This window comes from Electrophorus electricus, chromosome 20 (genome assembly GCF_013358815.1).
Source record: "Electrophorus electricus isolate fEleEle1 chromosome 20, fEleEle1.pri, whole genome shotgun sequence".
Taxonomy (NCBI): domain Eukaryota; kingdom Metazoa; phylum Chordata; class Actinopteri; order Gymnotiformes; family Gymnotidae; genus Electrophorus; species Electrophorus electricus.
Genome location: NC_049554.1, coordinates 259,826 through 277,203, shown reverse-complemented (window position 1 = coordinate 277,203; position 17,378 = coordinate 259,826). Strand labels below are relative to the sequence as shown.

Genomic DNA, 17,378 nt, shown 5'->3' with positions numbered 1-17,378 from the left:
GTAAGTACAGTTTGTTTCATAGGGGCTGAAGTAACACTGAACAATAAAGCACCAGCAATGTCTCTCAGAGACTTCACTGCCTCGAAGGACACCAACAGAACTGGTATGCAACTATGACAGTGGATGGAAAATCAAGCTATACTAACTTTGGCACACCACTATCACTTGTCCTGTCAGTATTACCTACTCCATAAACAGGGACTAACCAAAAACGGGACACATGTCCTTTGTCCAGGTGCTTCATTAAAAGGGAGGAAACGCTGGGCATTGACTGACAGACGTTTCAACGTGTCTCCGGGGTAATAAAACAGATGAAGCACAGTTTCATAATTAAACTATTAGTGGTAATTCTTCACTGATAATCTTAGTGTTTACGTTAGTATTAATCAAGACTAGGTGTTTGGTGTCCCCAGCTAATTTGGTCTTCATTTGTTTGCAGTGGGGAGGTGATGACAATGCTGGACAGTTTCAGAGGTCCCGTATAGTATATATTCTCTGGTTTGCTTCTGTAAATAACATGCATATATGTTTAGCAAAGTGTGCTCTTGGCTTGATGCTGATGGGGCAAGTTATAGCTTACTAAGCTTGTTTAAATGCTGTTCTGATGCATGGCTGGACATGCTTCTCCTTGGCAGCTGATAAAAACAAAGCATTTGGTGCCAAGAGGAAATGGTTAGAATCGTTTACCAGCTCATCTCTCCAGATGAATCAACAGAAGGTCAGGGAGTTGTGGAGGTCCCAACAGAAGGCTAGGTAACATCACTTAGACATACTGGAGTAGGATTGATTGTATTTTTGGATCCTGCAAAAAATGGCAGTGATATAAGATGTGGCAGTGCCAAGTGATGTTAAAATCAAAAGGAAGAAATATGAGGCGTTGGAAAGGTTGATTGAAGTTTTCAGGAGATTTGGGGGACAAAGTCCCCCATCACAACACACACACACACACAAACCGGTACAGATGATCCTATGCAAAATACATACCAGTACCACATATGCACGCCATTGGACGCGTCCGCCAGTTCATATATAAAGCAGTAGACATCCATGGAAGCCTCTCAAGCTGTTTCCACTGTGAGAATGTACCATGACTATCTATGAGAATTCCAGCAAAACATCAAACTTACAACAGCATTGTGACCGAAAAAGACTCTGGGTCATCGTGACCAGCATCAGATGACAATAATCTCTTCACAAGATAGGCGTGCAACACTGCTTCAGCTAATATCTGAATTCAGTGCTGGGGCCTCAACAAACATCAGTGTGAGGACTGTGCAACATTCCCTCCAAGATATGGGCTTTAGGAGCCAACACCCATCTCGAGTACCCCTGATGAATGCCCAATACATAGCTATCTACCACGCTTTGGTTCTGCATCACCGCCACTGGTCCCCTGATGACTGGAAATGAGTAGCCGGATCTGATGAGTCATATTTCAAACTGCTTTGGCCAGTTGGAAGAATCCATGTGTGTAGAAAACACCATGAGGCCATGGATCCATCATGTCAACAGGGGACTATAGAGGCTGGTGGTGGTACCTTAATGGTATGGGGTTTATTTAGCTGGCATTCCATGGAACCCCTGGTACGTCTACAAACATCTGTGACAGGTGAACGGAATGTGTGCCTCTTTTCTGATGAGATACACCTGTTTATGTCCTGCTTTCATTCTGATGGGTTTGGCCTCTTCCATCAGGACAATGCACACACACATGCCTCACACATCTAGAGGTGCCAAATTATGGTTAGAGGAATGCTTTTCTGAGTTTGGGGTTTTGCAGTTTCCACCTAAGTCACCAGATCACAACTTTATCGAAGACATCTGGGATGCCATGCAACATGCTGTGGAACACAGAATTCCTATACCCTGGAATCCAATCGAATTGTGGACCATTCTACAGGAAGTATGGTGAAGTATGGTGCTCATTGCCTACAGAATATTTATGCAAGCTTGTGGAGTCCATGCCGCGTCATATTTCTGCAGTCTGAAGACACCACACCCCACACACTGTTCATCCACAGCATTAAAATCGACAGGTGAAGTGAATAACATTGATTATCTCATCACAATGGCACCTTTGACAACCTTTGAACTGGTGACAGGACTTTGGGGGCCCAAGGCTCATTGATGTATGTGGGGTGAGAAGACTGGCCCATCTGGTCTGAACCCACAGAAGAGCTACAACAAATTGCTGAAAAAGTTAATGCAGACTATGATTTAAATGTGTCAAAACACACAGTGCATCACAGCTTACCTGCAGAAAGCCAGAGTGCCTATGCTGACCCCTGTCCACCACCAAAAGGGCCTACAAAGTGCACATGAGCATCAGAACTGGACCATGGAGAAATGGAAGAAGGTGGCCTGGTCTAATGAATCACATTTTCTTTTATTTCATGTAGACAGCTGGATGTGTGCTGCTGCTGCATGTCCAAACTAGCGGCAGTAAAATCACTCAGCATCACCAGGCAAGCCATTGGTTGCTGGTTGGCATTTCTTTCCAAACAAGCAATGATATGTAGCATATAACTGAATTGTGTAGTGTAACTTGGCTCTATACACAAAATACTACAATACGCAATATACAAAATCTATAATAATCATAGCATATTAATTAGTCTCAGTTTCTAGTTATTAAAATACATAATCAAAACTGGTGCATATTTAAGTTACACAGGTAAAACTGTCCCAACTGCAGCAGGCTACTCTTACTAACCACCAAGATAAGACGCAGCTTCCCTTCAACAAGCCTAGTGACTCCATCACTTAGTTTGCAGTATTCTGCTGACAAATCAGTGTCACTTAGTCAGGGAAAGACTGAGCACCTGCTTAGGTGCTTGGGTTGCTGCATTCCGCCCTGCTTTGTATATAAAAATAACCATTGCTGATTTAAAATCTGCTTGTACAGCATGCTCATGTAGCAATGTATCATTTAAGCTTATCTGTCAGAACTTAATTTTACCTACATACCTACATAATAAATTACTAATAAAATATTAATAAATGTTCTGATTGTGTATGTTTCTTTGCTTGCTTTGCTTAACCCCCTTGTGTAACAAGCAGTAGTGTTCACTGTAAATGTTTTAAGATGTACACAAATCAGAGGATTATTTTTATGTAGTGTTAAAGTACATACAAAAGGACTATTTGGCTTGGTAGATATGTCAATAATCAATAATCAATAGTCAATAATATGTATTGCAGAACTCAGATGTCTGAAGATTACTGCACCCAGTTCAGTTCTGTGTTCCAGCAGTGGGAATCAGATATGCAGAGAAGCAAAGATCAGGACGAGAAACACATGGTAATGTTTATAATCTGTATAAGCTCTGTTCTAGGATGATTTCATTCTACTCGTTGTTACTGTCTTCTACTATATGCACATTTTGCTAGTGATTCTGGCTGTCAAACAACTGAATGTAAAAAGATATGAACTATTAACATTTTTAATATTTCACTATTCATTAACTATTTCATGGGCATTATCGTAAGTGGATTCTAAAGGTCATACTGCTAAACACAACACACCCATCAAACATTTTGTGTTAGGCATTGTTCCAGCACCAGAAGATGATGTTTGAACAGATGAGAGTGTCTCAAGGCCAAAGACTGAGGACTCTCAGACAGCTTGTGGACCACTATGTCAAAGTAAACTCCTGTCACATGCTGTATTATACTCTGCAGAATGATGTAAATCATGTCATTGAGACCCAGTTTCAGTTCTACCTTGATTCTGCAGAGCATGCAGGAGCTGCAAGACACTCACAAGGAACAGTACACCACAGCATTGAATGAGTTACGGCAGGAAATGGTGCTTCTTCAGAAAGAAATCCTCATGAACACAGTAAGTTCAACAAGTGATAGTATTCAACAAATATATTCATCTCTGTTCATTTTGGTAACTGACATTACCTGTGGCTTTTTTTTTTCATTTCTTGCTTTTTGGGGAGCAGCAGCAGGAGGAATTGACATCAATCCGTCAAGCTCTGCAGTTTATGCTAATGTAAAGACTGTGTTACAATGTTTTACCCTTTAAATAATGCCTTTAAACATTCAGAATGTCTGTGATGTCACAATATAATGTTCCAAAGTCATACTGTCTAGTAGTGTTCAGCTGCTTTTCAAGTGACCTTTTCACATTAATACACATTAATCTAGACTGCTTTACATTCTGATGTGAGATTGCACATTTCCTCCCTGAGAGTCTGGAAATAAAACATTAGTTTACATTTTGCTTTAATAAGTGTTTATTTAAGGGAAAAACAGAAATGCTGGAATCATAGCCATAACTTACTGAGTCAAATCTAGACATCTTACAACACAGTTAACACTGAAAAGACAACAGCTAAATGCAATATTAAAAAGGATATTGAGCATCTTCAAAGTCTGCTGACAATAGCATTTTTTATGATGGTGGTATGACTGTGATACATTTTCAAAATTTATTTAACAAATATAAACTGAAGTATAGGTTTTTTAATCAGCAGTGTAGTTTACAGTCTGTTGTAGATATAAAAATGTAGGATGTTTGATAAAGTTGAGGACAGGCATTGCCCTTCACCCATTCAAAACCTTTTAGACGTATTTAATTCAGTACTCCATCCATACGCCACTTAATTTTAGGGGGTGGAAGAAAGGACTGTGGAAGTGAACTCATGCCAGGCTCAGCATAGGATGCAGGGGTCTCAGGGTATAAAGGACTTAGTAGGCCTACACTAATTCACAGCCAAGTCCTTCAGAATGATCATAAATTCAGTTCATCAGCATGCAATAAAAAACAAACTCAAAATCATCAGATCATGGTAGCCTGTGTACCAAATGTTAAATATGATCGTTTTATTCCATAAATGCTGGTTTTTTACATCATTTTAATTTGCGTAAACAACATTTGTGCAAATGTAAAGATCAGAAATACAAACCAACAATGGCCAGGTTTAGAGAGGCAGTGATTAATAGAGAAACCCAGAATTCTGTTCTGGCTGGCTCTTTTAAATTGTGGGCACTACATCTTGGGGCTATATGAATATATTTGCTCTTAGATGTCAGAAAGTCACAGGTGGCTCCTAAGTGAGATCCAGTTTAGCTATGCATCATAACGTACCTGAACATGACACAGAAAGCAAAGCTACTATAACAATGTAGTAATATTACCTGCTTGAAGTAATAATGTTGCATTGTTAATGTGCAAGAATTAAAAGTATATAGGACAACCAATTCTGTTTAAGGCAATTGAAGTCTTGTAAAAACTTTTTCAAAAGAAAAGCTGAGAGAACAGGTACACACTTACATACTGCCACCGTTCTTAAAATGAATTTAAAAAATGAATGTTTTATTTTCCTAATTGAGTGACTTAAAATTAAGGGACATTTTTCCCCAAATAAACATTTGAAATATATCACAAAAATAAATTCTTTGTATATTGTTACATAATTTTCATTCACTGCTTATCATGTAGAAATGTGCTGTTTAATCTGGGCAATTTGCCATGTATATTATTTCCGGAATGAGCAGCATATCTGTGACATATCTTTACTTCAACACATGCTGGGTCAAATAGTGGTGTTGCATTTAGATGTGCTGAAGCATTTACTCTTTTACTCCAAGGTTAGAACTAAATTAAAGCAGGCAAAACACATCTTTACTAAAAGAGTAAAACCAGCTTATGCTTATAGTACGAGTCCATACATGACATTTTAATTATTATTTTTTTGCTTAATGTCCATTCAGCAGTTTAGGTAGAATGTAACACAGTGGTTTAGCACAGAAAGCAAAGCAACAGAGAAACATTATTAAATAAACAGCTTTGTACAGTATAGAATGTGTTATAATAACAATGGTAGTTAATGCATAAGCAGTTACACACCTATACTGGAGAAAACAATTTTTGCATACACCTGTGTACAGTAAGGTAATGGCAGGACAATGAGCACAAGGCTATAAAATGTGGCATGTGCTGGGGTGGTGGTGGGAACTGCAAAACGTGGACATCAATGATGTGGATGTCATTTTCACTAATTTAAATGTCAGAATGCAAGTGCACGCCTCAATCAAAAAAAAAATTAAACAGGGAACAGCTTCTGATAAAGTTGAACTGATAAAACATGCTTAACCAGGTATAACAGTAAAAACTCATTTCAAATGAAACCTGAAATGTTTCCTTCAATGTACTCTATTGAAAATTGTTCTATAGACAGTGTTAGCATTACCATACTGCTCCTGAATACAAAAAAAGAGATGCTAGTTACTACAGAGCAAAGGAATACAGTCTTCATGTATTTAATTATGGATTTACAAACAATTGTGAATATGTCAGTAACAGCAGTGAACTATGACAATACCAAAGTCATTATTTTGGACTTATTCTCTTTTTTAAATTAAATAAGAAACTTTGTATATCCTTGTGATACACAGGATCTAATAAAAAACGCATGCAATACTGACAAACCCAAATGAATGCCTGTGAAAGCAAATGTATCAGGGAACACAAATATATTGCAGAGTAATTTGAGAACTGAAACATATTCCCATTGTTCTAAGCATTCTTATTATTTAAAAAGGGAGTACCTAAAGTCTTCTCACAGAAACACGGTGAGTAGGAGTGTTTTAGCACCTGTTATTACACCAAGTGGTTTCCATTCATCCACCTCTTTCATAAAAGTAATAAGAGACTGCAATAGCAAAGTACAGAGTAATATAAATAAATCAGCCACTCACTTTCATTTGCTCTCAGTAAAGGAACAGTAAGGATGAACGTGCCCATAGATTGTGATAAACATACAAACTTATAATCATTTCTTTTATAAATCACTATTCATTTGATCTGATTCATCCTTGGACACATGAATGGTTTTAACCATAATAGGAAATCCTCCAAGGGTGCTGTGTGCAAGACGGACACAGGCAGGCAAGCAGACATACGCATACGCGCATATAGAGACTCGCACACATATAGCAGAGTCACTGGAGTCAATAGTTTGTGGGTGTTATTGAGCTGCTACGGTGCTCAGAGGCTTGATTTTAAAGACGAAGATGTGAAGATGTGAGGCGATCTGGTTACACACACTGACGCAGTAGCGCACCAAATCAAACAAGGACAGGACCTGCCAAACACACGATTACTTGCGTCATTTTAGCATTCTTAAGCTATGCTCATGTCAAAGATGAAACTGAGAAAATTACTTAAAGATTTTTTATTATTTCAAAATTCATATGAAGATGAACTGTAGTCAAGGTGTAGAACTTTAGATATTGTGATTAATATTAATCTTACCAGTGCGATCCACAGAACCAGGTACTCATCAATAAAACTGTTGAAATACTGATCAAGAAACAAAAGACCAGGGCCAAGAAAGGCTATGTCATGGAGATGCATTTCACTTTTTGTCATATGTGCAACCTGTTGGAGGAAATGATTACATATGTATGATTTGCATAATATAACAAAACAAAAATATTACAGAGTAAAATATAGTGTGTATTTGAGTGAGGGACAAAGGAAGGGAATGTCATAGAATCTCTTGTGACTATAGAGGCTTTACAGCGAGGTTCACTTAATGTCCAGGTCACCAAAGTGTTTTACCTACATCTGTCTCATGCAGGGAAAGCTAAATATCTGACCAGTGGAACGTGTGTTTGAGCAGAAATTACTCTGCTGTGCTCCTGATTTGGAAGTGAAGATACCAGCTCTACTCACCACCAATTTGTTGGTGATTTTAGCAGAAACGAAACCAAAAGCCAGAATATAAAGACAGGGATGGTTTTCAAATAGCTGGATAGCTGATTTCTTATAGATCATCATAGCAAGTACTATAACGGAGCCTATGTGAAGAACTGGGGACAGCACACTCGTTCCCTGGAAGACAAAAAACAAAACACTCACACAGGTGCCATTCAGCCATGGTTTGCACTCAGCTGTTATGTTTCACTTTAATGTACATAACACAATTTCAAAAAATACCCAAAGTGTGATGAAGGCAACTAGGTTCATCAATCAAACCATTAAGCTTTAGCACACTATGACACTGGAAAAGAAGAACACACACCATGTCTGTTGCCATGGAATAACTGACTGGAGACTGTAAAGTCACATTCTTAATCAACAACCTTATAGTGAGCGACAGCTATCTTGTTTGACCACTGAATGCAGAGGTTTGTAATCCTAGGCATGTAGAGTTGAGTGCTTATCCCACTCAAATACATGAGATGCACAGAGGACTTGATCACTAAAGGATGAGCTCAGGTAATTTAGAATATTAACAACACAAAACATCTGCAGCAACTGGGACTGATGGCCACTTATAAAACACATTTTAAAGAAATACTTATTTAAACGAATACGACTACAACCAAGGAACTCACTGCTATGGTGGATCCATTTTTGCCCACTCCTCCTGTAAATATGACTCTGAAATAATTTGTGCAGGACAGTACAGCCCCTACAAATGTGCAGATCGCTGGAACTATTTTCATTTGAATGTTTAATACTGGGATCTGCCAAAGGAAAGAGTTAAAAGAAATCAAATTTTCAGAAAAACCATGAGAAAGAATATTAACATACAAATAAAAAACAATTGAGGTACAAAAGAATTTACATTGGCCACAAAATCACAAAACTAAAGTTATAAAATTTTATTTGAAATCAATAATTGTGGTGTTTAGTCAGTTATCCTCATCAGTTACTGCCATCTCTAGTCATCTCCAGTAGTTACTATACTTTCTACTGCAGTACAAGTTTGATAATTGGTGGATTATTACCAGAGCCTGCCAGAAAGTGGATCCTCCCATGGCAGCCAGCAAATACATGATGATGATGAAGATCTGCACCTCAGTCACATCAATGCTGAGCAGGGGGCAGCAGTAGGAGGAGAGATGGTGAGAGAGTCAGATGGGGTAGAGAGGTGGAAGGATGGAGGGATGGACAGAAGGAGGACAGCAGGTTAGTAATCACAACAGTAATCATAGTTGGCAGCTAATGTGAATTAACTGGATGTGTTTGGGCAGTGGATTGTTTACTAAGGATGGATCAGCTGTTCAGGATGTGCAGGGAAAGCAGGGAGCCCACTGTTGTTGTTGTGGTTAGAGCACCATAACCACAACAACTGGCTGCATGGTGCTGGATTTTACCGTTAGGCTCCAGAACCTGGGCCCGACTGCAGCGGTGACAGTCAGGAGCAGGGCCAGACACAGCTGCACCTCTGATGTCAACTCTGTGCAGCAGATAGAGACACGGTCACCATGCCGGCGACCACGCCTGATACATGACCCAAAGAATGTAACTGTGCATATGAGAACCTACCTGACTGCACACCTGCTGTGTCAGATTGCATATGCAAAGATCTTTTAAGAGCCTTTTCTTCATTTTTTAAATCCAACTTTCCCTGAATTTTAGTTGATGCTGAGTCCCATCCACTATCTTGATTTCCATGATTTAACTACCAGTCTGAGGGAAGGAGGGCCAACCCATGTCCTGTGTCACTGCATTTTTCCAGGCTGCCACCAATGCAACATCACACAACATTTCTAACAGAATTGGAGGACAGCACCGATAGGTCACTGGCTAACAGCTAGCTGCATTGTGTATTCACAGGGTATCTTACCCTGTGAGAGACTGCATGCAGTAATGACTGGCTGATCTATGCTATAATTCACCATGGTATGGTGGACCCAATCACAATTTCTGTCCTGGTGATGACACCATAAATAATCACAAAAAACAAAGTGCTGTTAACATTTTACACATCTTTACATTCCAGAAAATACGTCTTTAACCGTCTTGTTTATTATCATCAACTCAAATTAGATAACTTAAAAAAAGAACCAAAAAAAAAAAAAAAGACCTTGTATACAAGCTCATGGCACCACTGAGAGAATAAATCCGCATAGTGCATTCAGTCTAAAAACTAGCTAAAGACTTTCTCTAACTCAAAGAAAAAATACCAATTAACATATTTAAATAATATCAAGCTATAGCTTTCATAGCCTTCAGGCAATTAGCCTTCATTCTTAATTAGCCATAATAAAATACAAAAATAACATTGGTACTAACAATATTGAAGTATAATTTAAAACCTATATCTGAAATTAATGCAATTTGACAGTTTATTAATAATGGACTACAGCATGGCTACTAAACCAAATAATGCTCGTGAACCTCTATTTTTGTACTGACTGGAAAAGTAATTTGAAGTTTTGAATTCTGAAATTATTCATCAGCCAGCCGAGTCGCTTGTGTTTGGCTGCAGTTCCTGGGTGAGTGGACAGGATGCCTGCGGTAGAACTCACATGCCAAAACGCAGGGTGCCGGAGACATAGGTCTGCCAGTGGGCACAGTAGAACATAAACATGCCCGCAAAACAGCAGAAGAACATCCAGTCTGGGTTTGTTCCCAACTGCACTGCAATACTGGTGCCAAGGACCACAAATACTGCCCAAAGAGACATGGAGAGTGAAGGGGGTGGTAAGAGACAGATGGGGAATGTGAGGACAAAGAGGATTAGAGAGAGAGAGAGAGAGAGAGAGAGAGAGCGAGAGAGAGAGAGAGAGAGAGAGCAGAACAATGTGAACAAGAAAAAGGAAAAACAACACAGTTCTTCTAAACACACCAACATATCAAGAATTTTCCTCTGAAAGGAAGTGTGCATTCTGGAGAAGAGCTTTGGTTATCACCTGTGGACAGTGAGTCGCAGCCGTGGTCGAAGAGCTCCCCCAGTGGTGAGCTGCTGTTAGTGCGCCTGGCCTGCTTCCCATCGATAGCATCCAGAGACTGATAAACAAACAGCCCCACGGCACAAAGCAGGTATGCCCACAGAGGAGCCTACACAGACAGCATAGCTTATTACACACCCACCTCATTTTTTACATGACCACACATTCACTCAAATACCCTACAGCAATGAAACCAACGATTAACCACAAAATGATAACTGTCCTCCTCTTTCTGCTCTAACATTAACTCACAAACTAAAATCAACCAGCAGACAGGTGATGTGCATACACTGTGCTACAGGGCTGTGTAGGGCCCCCAGTGCAGTCTGAAAAGGGCCAAAGTGAGTTTAAGAGATAAGCCTGTTTTCTTGTTGTTGTTCTTGTTTTGTTGTTCCCTCCTCTGAGGTTGAACCAATCTGGTTCTACAAATTAACCAGATTCCAAGGTCCATTGCATAGAAGCAAGTATTAAGAATCAAACATAAAAACATGGAGGTCACAATTCCTTCCACTCTGGAATTCCCCATCTTATAATTTCAAAGAAACATGAGCAGGTAAAATATGCACTAAGCGTGGCTGGCAGTGATTTGGATTAAAGAATCGGTAACCCACTCAAAACAGTGTCATGTATGAACTCCTCTGTGAAGCCTTCTGGGACGGTGTACAACCACAGTCTCACAGGCACAATGGGAAGGTTGACTGTCTTAGTTGCCTAACGATTTTTACACCCCCCCCCCCCCCTTTAGTCTCTGAGAAGGATTTCTGCACTATTCTGCCTGACCTTCTCTCCTTCTTATCCAGCTACCTAACACTAGTGTTAAACTGCCCAACATGAACAATAACCCTTAGAAGCCTAACATGAACACTAAACCTAACCTGAATACTAATCCTAACACTATCATTCTTACCCAGCATAAACTCTATGCAGCTACCAAATCTAAAACTTTAACTGCCAAACCTGAACACTACCCAGCTACCTCTTAAAACTACTACAAAATTCCTATAAACTACCTAACATTATTCCTAACTCTAGCAACAGGGCCCTAATTGAAGCCCTGGTATCACCACAGGAGAGAAGAAGCAGGGTGTAACCAGAGCATGGCAGGCATGACACCTGCGTTTGGAGAGCTATTCTCTCTCACACACACACACACACACACACACACACACACACACACACACACACACACACACACACACACCTCAAATCTGGGAAAACATTTTGCTACATAATTAACCAGAACCTGACAATAACTGAAAAATAGCATATATAGCACATGTAGCTGCTCTCCGTGTAGCAGTCATCATAAGGGACCTAGCCCTCACATTAAAAGCAAGCCGTCTCTCTCTTTGTGTTGTTTGTCTGTCACAGTAGCTGCATTTGGGCTGTGTTAATAGGGCTGTGTGACGGGGACCATCACTCTCCGGGGGGGGGGGGGAATGATGTGATGGAGAATGGGTCTTCTGGCTGCTATGCCAGAGCTGCTCTTCTGGTGGTCAGAGTTCATGTTCACCTCCTGTCAGACCTGGGTTCGAGCCCTAGGTAGGGTGGCTGCCTTCAGCCTTCATTACAAGTTGTTATAACTGTTTGTAACAAACTGGTCATAGTAGTGTGTGCTTGGTGAGCATTATTCAGCCTGTGGTGGCTGATTGTAGCTAATCAGTCACAGTAGCATGTTTGGTGTGCATCAGTCAGTCTGTTGTGGCTGACTGTAGCTAGTGGGGTGGAGCCAAAATTGAATAATGGGGTTTTTATGAATATTTATTTAGTACAAAATATTTTTAAAATTGTGTCCAATAGTTCATGCCACTGTTTCAGAAGATGTAGACGCAGTGTAGCTTGTTTGACCTGGAGGAGATTAGGTTACCTGTTAGCTGTGTAATTTAGCCACTTTAGACAGTGTAGAAGTAGACCTACCTTTTGGATGTTTTGAATTGCATATACATTAGCCAGTACCGACATATTTGCATAGCCTGTTAGGCTACTCTCCCTTTTGCAGACAGCAAGATTTTTAACTCTGTCTACTGTTTAACACTGTGTACTAGTTAAGCTTCCTCAGTTTATAAAAGAACATTTATATCGACACTTTTAATATCCGAAAATTAGAAGTGTAATAAAAACAAAACCAAGGTTGTTACCATGACAGTAGCCACCTATGAGGTCACCAAGGTCCTGACCTCTAATTTTTGTAGGGCTAAAAAAAAAATGTAATTAAATAAAAATGGATAAAGAAAATAAGGTCAAGACAAGTGCATGTTTAATTCAGTTTACACTTGCCAGCTATGTGAGAAGGCACAAACATAGCCCCTTACATCATTGGCACTTCCACCGACACCAACTGAAATTTACACACATGTTCGCAACTCTGCAAGAGGTCACGTGTGTAAAGTTTAGGCAAAAAAGGTGTCTGTAAGAAACGTTCAAAACAGTAACCTGGTACTGGGGTAAAGGCAATTGTATGAAACATGTTGAAAAAGCATACTTTGGCCATGATGAAACCTAGCTTCTTTCTTTCATATTAGCAGGGTAGTTAACGTTTCATACAAGAAGATTCAACTTCTTGTTCCTTGGTACAAGTTAACAAAACAGAACAACTATCGATTCAAATACTGGGCTCTTTGCACATCCCCAGTGGCTCATCAGCTGTACTGTACCTGTTCAGTGGCAGTGGGGCAGTAGTAGACCAGTACTAGCGTGGTGAAGATGTTGGTGACGAGGCCGACAATGGTGATAAGGTTAGGAGCAATCCAAGCAGGCATGCGGCAGACCAGCCACTCCCAATAGCGCTGCATGATTGGCTCCAGGAGAGACCTGCCAGCACTGCTGTAACGATGCTCCTCCAGGCGCTTGAGCTGGTGCCGTGACAGCACCGGGGCTGGCAGCTCGACAAGGCGGCGCAGGACAGCAGGGGACAGCCAGCATGCTGTGTCCACGCCCTGCTCACGCTCTGCCCGGAGACCTCGTCGGCCCCGCGGCCCTGCCTGCCCGCTCATACCCCCTCCGGCACACCCGGACCTGCCTCCTTCAGCCGCACAGCCACACCGCGGCCGTGCTACACCTGCACACACAGGCACACAATGTACACACGTTGTACACAAACACAAATCTTTTTAGTTAAGATGCCATATGCTACATACTGTTGTGTTTCACCTGCTCTACTATAAATACCTGTCTCAGCTAATTAAGGGCATGGTAATTACCTTAAGAGTAATGTTCTTTAGAGCAGAAATTCATGACAATCTGCAGTTGGATCTACAGTGCCTCCAAGTAGTATTCAACCCTCTGCAGATTTAGCAGGTTTACACATTTGGAGTTAACGTAGCATTGTGAAATTTGGACTGTAGATGAGCCTGGATATGTGAAATGCAGCAAAAAATGTTGTTGTTTTTTTTGTTTTTCTTTTAATTTCACAACATTTGCCAGAGGGTCAATTATTTTTCAGCCCCTCAAACAACCAGGATTCTGTCTGGATCCCTCAAGTATTAAGAAGTAATTGAGGTGTTAAGAACAATGAGCTTCACATGCTTGGATTAATTTTCTGTTTTTTCCCACCTTTTCTGACTATAAAAGCCCCTCCCTGACTATAACAACACTCATACATGGTCAACATGGGAAAGACTAAGGAGCATTCCAAGGCCATCAGAGACAAAATTGTGGAGGGTCCCAAAGGCTGGCAAAGGGGTACAAAACCCTTCCCAAGTCTTCACCGTTGGAAGCATCATCCGGAAGTGGAAGGCTTATGGAACTACTGTTAACCTTCCATGGGCTGGACAGCCTTTCAAAGTTCCCTCCCGTGCTAAGGCCAGGCTTGTCCGAACGGTCAAGGCTTACCTGAGGACAACAAGGAGGGAGCTCCAGCAAGATCTCATGGCGGACAATGGTTTCAATAAATGCCATAAGTAACATACTCTACAACGCAATGGACTCCGTTCCAGGCGAGCCCGTAAGGTACCTTTACTTTCAAAGCGTCATGTCAAGGCCTGTCTAAAGTTTGCTCATGATCACTTGGGAGGACTCTGAGGCAGACTGGTTCAAGGTTCTCTGGTCTTATGAGTCCAAGATCGAGGTCTTTGGTGCCGACCACACCCGGGGCGTTTGGCGAGAGGATGGCACTGCAAATGACCCTAAGAATACCATCCATACAGTCAAGGATGGTGGTGGCAGCATCGGATTTCAGCCAAAAACCTCCGCTCCATCATCTTGGATCTTAAGATGGGTCATCATTCATCTTCCAACAGGACAATGACCCCAAGCACACGGCCAAGAAAACCAAGGCCTGGTTTAAGAGGGAAAAGATCAAGGTATTGCAGTGGCCTAGTCAGTTTCCTGACCTTAACCCAATTGAAAACTTGTGGAAGGAGCTCAAGATCAAAGTCCACAAGAGATGCCCAAAGAGCCTAGACAACTTGGAGAAGATCTGCATGAAGGAGTGGGCCAGGATTACTTCAGAGACCTGTGCCGGCCTGATCAGGTCTTATAAAAAATTATTAATAGCTGTAATTGTAAACAAGGTTTATTCCACAAAATATTAAACCTAGGGGTTGAATAATAATTGAACCTAATTTTGATGTTTATAATGTATTATAATTTAATTGAGCAACTTGTACTTTTTGTTTGCAATATTTAGGAATCTGTTAAATGCTACTCTTGTTCAAAGTTTGAAGGCTTTAAATTATTTGCAACTTGTTGAATTTGCAAAATCTGCAGGGGGATGAATACTACTTGGAGGCACTGTATATTACTGAGTATAGGAAAAACTAGACTTTGATAAGAAGAGACAAGAAAATTCAAAAACCCCAGCTTGTCTCTGATTGGCTGCAGCACCTGGCTTACCTATTCTCCCAGTTCTGAGTTGGGCAGCACCTGGGCCACGCCTCCACACACACACACTCAGTGCAGCTGTATAGAAAGGGGAAGAAGTAGGGGGGGGCATGGTTACTCAGGAATAGTAATATGTACTTCATTATACACCTTCTACCTTAACTACCTTAAGATTTAATTTAGTAACATTAAACCACAAAGAATTCACAGGCTAGTGTAGATGTATTCCCATTCTGTGAGCTCTGTTTTGATTGCATATTATTGTGTTAATGGTATACCCGGTATGCGTATTAATAATTTGTACAAAACCCACAATTCTTTTTAATGGGGTTTCTAAACACATAATTGGATTAGGCCTCCTAATTAGAGAAAACCATTAATAAAATGTCAGAATTTTTACTATGACCCCATCTTCCAAAATCATCGCAGCATACTGATATTAAATTGGCAGCACACTGAACACTCTCTAATAAAATGCAAAGTGAACCCAGAGATCATAAGGTGTATCACTTAGAATGATCTTAACTCTGCCTGTTTCAGTTAACTGTTTCTTTCTCTCTCTCTCTCTCTCTCTCTCTCTCTCTCTCTCTCTCTCTCTCTCTCACACACACACACCCACACCCACACCCACACACACACAGCATGCACTCCCAATCAGTGATGCTCCACAACAATTCAACCAATGTATTTAGCTAAACAAACACCATCCAAAGGTTGAGAAACAGGTACATTTGAGGTACACTACTCCAATATATCTGCACTTGGGTCTCTTCCTTCCTAAGATATCTGGCAAAAAAACTACAGTATGATGTAGGACGGGGCGATAAATATCAAAGCTTTCTTTCCCAGTGGCACACGCTCTCAGAAGGGATAAAATGGTCCCTTACTGGTGTAATGACCACTGAACCTTGACAGCGCTAGTAGCAAAACATCAAGCTACTTGCGACTTCCCTGCCCTGCTTGTTTCAAGCTGGATGGTTGGTGTGGTTAGTAATCTACCTAACACTAGCTCTTAACTTGATGGTTGGTGTGGTTAGTAATCTACCTAACACTAGCTCTTAACTTGATGGTTGGTGTGGTTAGTAATCTACCTAACCCTAGCTCTTAACTTGATGGTTGGTGTGGTTAGTAATCTACCTAACCCTAGCTCTTAACTGTGCAGGACGCTAATTTGTTAAATAACCACCTATTTTTTAGCTAGGTAGCTAGCTAGCATGGTAGGGGGTTGCTTCCTAGCTTTGCCACGTTATACGTTATAAAAATTACCTTTCAGCATTCAGTTTCGCAAGAAACGACTTTACTGGTGGACTGACTCTGTCAGTGGGAATGCATTTGGTCCACTTAAGAATGCTCGGTAACCTTTCCTCAACTAGACAGATAGCGTTAGCCTAGCATGCTAAATACCACACAAGACAACGTCTGTCAACGGTCACTGACCTCGCGCAGAACCAAGACGATTCCAAAATGTTGTCGACAGCTGTGGAGCGATACAAAATACAAAATTTACTCCAAACCAGGTGATGCTTTGGTCTATAGCTTGTGCAAAGGAAACAATGACCACCAAAAAACATCGATTGGTGGGATCAACAACACCTCGACTTCACGACAGCTAGCCTCACCAAGCTAGCTGGGCTAGCAGAACGCCGGTCACTTCCGTCGCAGTCGGGTTATAGAGTGACTCAAGAGGATCAGACAGGCGCAGTCAGCGCATACTGTCCGTAGACTGACATTTAAGTTTCATATCATATAGCCTACTGCTTTAAGGTCAAAATAGATGTTATTTTTTCTATGTTTGTGAATAGACTTATTGCCACCAAACAATCAAAGGCATATATATGCCACTTTATAGTAAGAAC

General features: G+C 40.8%; 2 protein-coding genes across 2 annotated transcripts; one reads left to right on the top strand and one right to left on the bottom strand.

Annotated features, from left to right (window-relative positions):
• The first annotated feature begins 45 nt into the window (after positions 1 to 45).
• Positions 46 to 4,024, top strand: LOC113586953 (synaptonemal complex protein 3-like). The gene is made up of 8 exons (XM_027025388.2): positions 46 to 103; positions 236 to 299; positions 440 to 474; positions 636 to 753; positions 3,202 to 3,301; positions 3,547 to 3,645; positions 3,737 to 3,841; positions 3,951 to 4,024. Exons 1-8 carry the CDS (start codon positions 58 to 60, stop codon positions 4,002 to 4,004), a joined length of 621 nt encoding a protein of 206 aa, XP_026881189.2. The 5' UTR covers positions 46 to 57; the 3' UTR covers positions 4,005 to 4,024.
• Positions 4,025 to 4,809: 785 nt separating this feature from the next.
• cept1b (choline/ethanolamine phosphotransferase 1b) lies at positions 4,810 to 17,197 on the bottom strand. The gene is made up of 10 exons (XM_027025406.2): positions 16,960 to 17,197; positions 15,535 to 15,600; positions 13,356 to 13,759; positions 10,663 to 10,810; positions 10,279 to 10,420; positions 8,752 to 8,836; positions 8,356 to 8,487; positions 7,691 to 7,849; positions 7,268 to 7,393; positions 4,810 to 7,097 (listed from the first exon to the last, which is right to left on the bottom strand). Exons 3-10 carry the CDS (start codon positions 13,692 to 13,694, stop codon positions 6,981 to 6,983), a joined length of 1,248 nt encoding a protein of 415 aa, XP_026881207.2. The 5' UTR covers positions 13,695 to 13,759; positions 15,535 to 15,600; positions 16,960 to 17,197; the 3' UTR covers positions 4,810 to 6,980.
• Positions 17,198 to 17,378: the final 181 nt, after the last annotated feature.